At 39.5% G+C, this 6,000-nt stretch overlaps 1 protein-coding gene across 2 annotated transcripts in view; it reads right to left on the bottom strand.

Annotated features, from left to right (window-relative positions):
- The window catches only part of b4galt2 (UDP-Gal:betaGlcNAc beta 1,4- galactosyltransferase, polypeptide 2), a 163,937-nt gene that overhangs the window by 840 nt on the left and 157,097 nt on the right, over nucleotides 1-6,000 (bottom strand). For both annotated transcript variants that reach the window (XM_053628021.1, XM_053628023.1), the window contains one exon: nucleotides 1-2,604. This exon is cut by the window's left edge and continues 840 nt beyond it. In XM_053628021.1, coding sequence (XP_053483996.1) covers nucleotides 2,454-2,604 — 151 coding nt within the window. In that variant the 3' untranslated portion in view covers nucleotides 1-2,453. The remainder of the gene's footprint in view (nucleotides 2,605-6,000) is intronic.

The raw sequence follows: 6,000 nt of genomic DNA, 5'->3' as shown, positions 1-6,000 counted from the left end.
TACAAATGCACAGCAATAGAAAACAAAAGAACGGCACAAAGATAAGAACGAGGCTGCCGCGGATGACCTGCAGTAATGCTGCAATTCATAAAACAGCCTCAAGGGGGAGGGGAGGGTGGAGAGAGAGCGAAAAACAAAAACGCACGCCCTTCACGTCTCATAAACCCCATACGTGTCTGCTATGGGAAATTAAAATGTAAAAGATGATGTGCTCAGTGTATCGCTCTCGTTCTTCCAATTCAGAATATACAAACAGGAAAGAATGGAGAAGAAGAAAAAAACAAAAAACACCACAATTACGAATGTGCTATATTTAAAGTCATACTGTTGAGTATATGTTTAAAAACCAAAAGTGGACTATAAATGCATTCATGTCCATATACTGCTGTTATAATGTTATATCTGCTTATTATGTTCGAGTTCGTGTTGTACGTACGCCTATTAATGCTGCAATATATAACAGACTTTTGCATGTATGTCATTTATGCTGTATGTCAGCTACATTTGCACCACAGTCGACTAGCAACACAGTTGATAAGCTTTGGTATACTGTATATTTGTGTAAGGAGAATACAAGTATAGTATTATAAATATAATATTATAAGTAAGGAATAAAACATGACAGGACGTGCTGTTATAGGAAAGTCATGGAAGAAAAAAAAAACAACAAAAAAAAACACAACCTTTTTTTTTTTTTACAGCATGTCCTGAACTGTTTTTTGTTTTTGTTCCTCTTATACCACAGCAACCTGCCAATTTTCTTCTTCATTCAAGACCACGACGTTGTACTTTGTGTACATCTATTTATAGTTACATTTAACGTTGTGGAATGCCTCTGAAACAAGTTAGTCCCTGTTATCACTTATGTTATGGCAGCTATACAGTTGTTCCCTGACCAGCCTTGTTTTTTTTTTCTTTTTTCTTTTCTCCCTCTTGACATTAATAAGACCAAAAAAAAAAAGTCAGCTTGTCATGTTACTGAGAAACCACAAAACTCGCCGTCTTTAAACCTGTGGATTTGCCCTGTAGCTGGCACTGCTGCATCCTGACCAATCAGAATCGAGAATTCGACAACGCTGTGGTAGTATAATATTATAAATATAATATGAAGTATAATAACCGGCTTGAATATACATGTGTCGACACGTGACCGTAATTAGTTTGCGGATTTAGAAGGTTTCTTTTATAGAAACGTTTAACCCGTAATGCAAGAACAGGGCGGCTTTGTAAACCTAGGCAAAAAGTTCAGAAATACCGTTAGCACTGATTAGAAATGATGGCACATGTACAGGAATGACAAGGGGTGAAACAGAAGGCCAAAGGGAGGGGGAGGGGGGGTGTAAATGAAATGTACTTCTTTAATAGGCTGGGTGAATGGCATGGAAAAAAAGGTGGCCAAAGAAGAAAACACGACTCGAGCACCTCATAAAATGTCTGAAGGCATCAGTATGGCGTGCATAGGCAGTAAATGAAAAAGGTGAAACCACAAGTCGAAAAAAGAAAAGGGCGAGGAAAAAATAAAAAATCTAATTTCATCTCCAGTGTTTGATGATAGTTCATTGTGGTCTAGAATGAGCGTGACCTCACACACGGAGCAATTAATGTTAAGATGCATTAAGCTGAAGAAGAGAAAAAATAATAATCATAAAAAATTCAGGCAGCGGTGAAAACACACAAAACACACAGTTCTCATGTTGTTTTCAAGTGATTGACAGTGGTGACCATGTACAGCTTTGCCAGAATTCCCTTGTTCTCCAAGTGAGAGTTCCTAGAATCCTGGTTCTTCTCAATTCTGGACCACCAAAGGCAGGGCTCTTTATCCAAATCCGGTAACTGAAATTTTTTTTGAAGCTTTTCTGCGTAATCAGTGCTTCCGTTATTGAACTCAGAGAGCAGGAAGAGTAGAAATACAAAATAAGAAAGGAAAGAAAAAAAAAAAAGGTTGGAAACCGACAGAGAAGATGATCCCGAGGCTTCTTCGAGCGTCTCCGGCTTCGTAGATACGATGAGAAAACGTGTCGGACGCTGCAGCAGCTGCAGGTACAAAAGACATTCGTTTCTGAAATGTTCCAACTCATTTACATCAAGTGAACAGGGTTCCCGTTTGAGAATGTGCCCAGAAACAATGTTTATGCGTGTCCTCCGGGTCTATTAGAGCATCATCCAAATCTCTACGTAGGTGGGGTCCGTGCTCTAAAGCCCTCCAATTTCCCCTTATCGCAAGATACCGAGCGTCTGTACTGGAGTCGAAATCTGCATGTGGATTTGTGTTTAGAAATCCACGACAAGTCCAGTGTATTCCTGAGAACTAACCTGTTCAGCATATCAGGGGCGCACAGAGGCGCACGGCCATGGGCGGTGGGTGTGTGTGTGTGTATATATATATATATTATATATATACATACTGTATGTGTGTGTATGTGTGTGTGTGTGTGTGTTGACCTGGCCGTGGTCTATCCTCTGAGAGGTCTGGGAGGGGGTTTGCCAATCTCCACTGAGATGTTGGTGTAGAGCGGGTACTTTTTAATGGAGACCAGGCGATATGTCAGCGAGCTGATGCCGTCCTTCCTCATGGTGTTCTTTGTATTCTGGATTTTATTGAACCTGTCAGGAAAAAACAAACAAACAAACAAACAAACAAATAAAATAAAACATGAGAGCATATTTGAAGCGGATTTACAGAAGAAGAAAAAAAAAAAAAAGAAAGGAAAAGAAAATGTGGATTGCGGCATATTTTCATCATCTACTGGTGCGGATATTCTGGAGACGCATCACAAAATGGCGTGTTACAATAGGACATGATGAACAAAGCGTTCCTGGGTACTATCCAAATCTGTATGTCATCATTTTTTCCTAAACACCTGGGCAATATGATTTATTTATAAACCAGTTTCCATTACACCTTATCACGTTGCTTGTTGACCTTTATTTTTATTTTGTTGTTTTCCATTCAGGTTTAAGCCATGCACAAATTCAAAATGAGCATAAAACAGCTTAATGTCAACCCCCAAATACGCATGCTAGCATTCTGGTCTTAAATTAAATATTTATAGCAGTGAAAGTGTCAGGTCCATGGACTAGAACATCATCTACAGCCAAAAGACCCGACGTGCTATGAATGATTAACCGTTACATGTGCGTACACTGTCAACACCACTACTCCGAGGAAATCTATTTAATCCTGAATATATGGAAAAAAGATCCAAGATTTCATGTATGCTTTTCCATTTCCCGGATTGTTGTCATCACGAGCCAGCAGATGGCAGAACTGGCAAAGCAAAATAAATAAATAAATAAAAGAGCAATGAATCCTTCCTTTAGCAACTCTGTTTCCAGGAAGTTTACTCTGCACTCACATACACACACGCACAAAAACACACACACACTCGTACAAACACACACACGTACAACACTACTGCAAAGTTTTGCGTGGCGGACCGGAAACATAGTTCACTACTACAATATCCATGAATGCCAACATGTACTGTGACATACTGAAGCAGAGCATGATCAGTATGCAGTATTCCAGCATGATAACGACCCCAAACACACCTCCAAGACGACCACTGCCTTGCTAAGAAGCTGAGGGTGAAGGTGATGGACTGGCCAAGCATGTCTCCAGACCTAAACCCTATGGAGCATCTGTGGGGCATCCTCAAACGGAAGGTGGAGGAGCACAAGGTCTCTAACATCCACCAGCTCTGTGATGTCGTCATGGAGGAGTGGAAGAGGACTCCAGTGGCAACCTGTGAAGCTCTGGTGAACTCCATGCCCAAGAGGAGTTAAGGCAGTGCTGGAAAATAATGGTGGCCACACAAAATATTGACACTTTGGTCCCAATTTGGACATTTTCACTTAGGGGTGTAGTCACTTTTGTTGGCAGCGGTTTAGACATTAATGGCTGTGTGTTGAGTTATTTTGAGGGGACAGCAAATTTACACTGTTACACAAGCTGTACACTCACTACTTTACATTGTAGCAAAGTGTCATTTCTTCAGTGTTGTCACATGAAAAGATATAATCAAATATTTACAAAAATGTGAGGGGTGTACTCACTTTTGTGAGATACTGTATACATAGTTTTGAAACCTACATGCTTTCCTTTCGTTTTTTTCACATATCTCAACCAGGAGTAAAGATACTGCCGAAAACAAAATGGGACAAAAAATTGCATTTCAGTCCACTGACTTTACAAAGCACTGCAATTGTTACTGTAAATGCTGGCACTGGAGACTCCTTCCATAAATGTTATATATACTCCGAACAAAAAACTTCACATCAGTGAACATACATTTTTCTTTGTTGAATAATACGTCTTTTAAAGCTCTGTTTATTATTAGTCTTAGATACCAAGACATCACCTGTGTAAAAGCAACTGCTATATTCCTTTACTGCATGGTGTTGCCAATTCTGTTGATAAACAGTAATACAGAACTACTATTTTCCTATCTAACTGGAAAACGGAGGCTTTTGACATGACATTAAAAAAATGGCATTTCACAAGACCTTTTCTCTAATCACATGGCATGGTGAAGGTCATCATCAGAGGGCTTAACCATACCAGTAATTTGATTGCTTAAATTTTTCAACATTTAGCCAAAATTATTACAGGAAAAAATCAGTATTAACTAAAGTAATCCGCAAATATAAAGAATTCACAACATAAAATCCATAAATGAGGTTATGTGTAATAAAGTGGAATGACATGGGGGGAAAAAAGTATTGAACACGCTAAGAAAAAGCAGTTCTCCAAGGCAAGGTAAGGCAAGGAATCAGCTGAAATCCGTAAGTAATTACACCCCTATCTGTGCAGATTAATATCAGCTGGGTTAGTAAATTGATGGTTTATAAAAAGGCTTTTTGTTACCAAGGTGTCACACAAGAAACATCTCATGATGGGTAAAAGCAAAGAGCTCTCCCAAGACCTGCACAACCTTATTGTTGAGAAACATATCGATGGAATCGGATACAGACGTATTTCAAAACTTCTGAATCTTCCAGTAAGCAGCATTGGGGTCATTATCCACATGTGGAAGCAACATCACTCCGTCATCAACCGGCCACGTACAGGAGATCCTCGCAAGATTTCTGACCAGGGAGTCAGAAGAACAGTCAGAAGAGTAGACCAAGAGCCAAGGACCACTCAGAAAGAGCTCCAGAAACACTTGGAGGCAGCAGGTGCCATCGTCACAGAGAAAACAATAGGCAATGCCCTCCACTGCTCACACTCACAACGCAAGACTCCATTACTAAAGAAAAGGCATGTCCAAGCTCGTTTAAAGTTTGCTACAACTCATTTGAACAAGCCTGTGAAATACTGGGAGAGTGTAGTCTGGTCAGACGAGAGCAAAATTGAACTTTTTGGATGTCATACTACACACCATGTTTGGAGAAGAAATGGCACTGAACATCACCCTGAAAACACTACACCAGCAGTGAAGTCTGGAGGTGAGGCATCATGGTGTGGGGCTGTTTTTCATCACATGGTACTGGCAGACTTCATATAATTGAAGGAATGATGAATGGAGCCCTTTACCGGGGGATTCTTGAGAAGAATCTGCTCCCATCCAGCAGGATGATGAAGATGAGACGTTGGTGGACCCCCCCACCACCAACCACCGTGTTTTGTTTTTTACTTGAACTAATTCAAGTAATAAAAATTCCATCATTTTTTTACTTTCATGTAAATGTAACAATTCATGCAGTAGAGGGATATATTGGCTTCATTTGCATTTAATTTAACGTGTAATAAATCAAACAAAAAAATAATAAATATGACCATGAGACCCACCATTTATCTTTATACCCAACTTTGACAGTCCTACAGCCTATTTTCCAGCTGCTTTTATTAAAGGTGCAATATGTGATTTTTTTTTTTAATTCCTTACTTGTACAAATAACCTGGAAGATATAAGAAGAACATGGTCTCAAACAAACAAACAAACAAACAATGCCATGGCTTTAGCAAAGTTTATTAAGTCATAAGAAAACCCATTTGGA

The sequence above is a fragment of the Ictalurus furcatus genome, chromosome 7 (assembly GCF_023375685.1).
Source record: "Ictalurus furcatus strain D&B chromosome 7, Billie_1.0, whole genome shotgun sequence".
Classification (NCBI taxonomy): Eukaryota; Metazoa; Chordata; class Actinopteri; order Siluriformes; family Ictaluridae; genus Ictalurus; species Ictalurus furcatus.
This window is presented reverse-complemented; position numbering and strand designations above follow the sequence as displayed.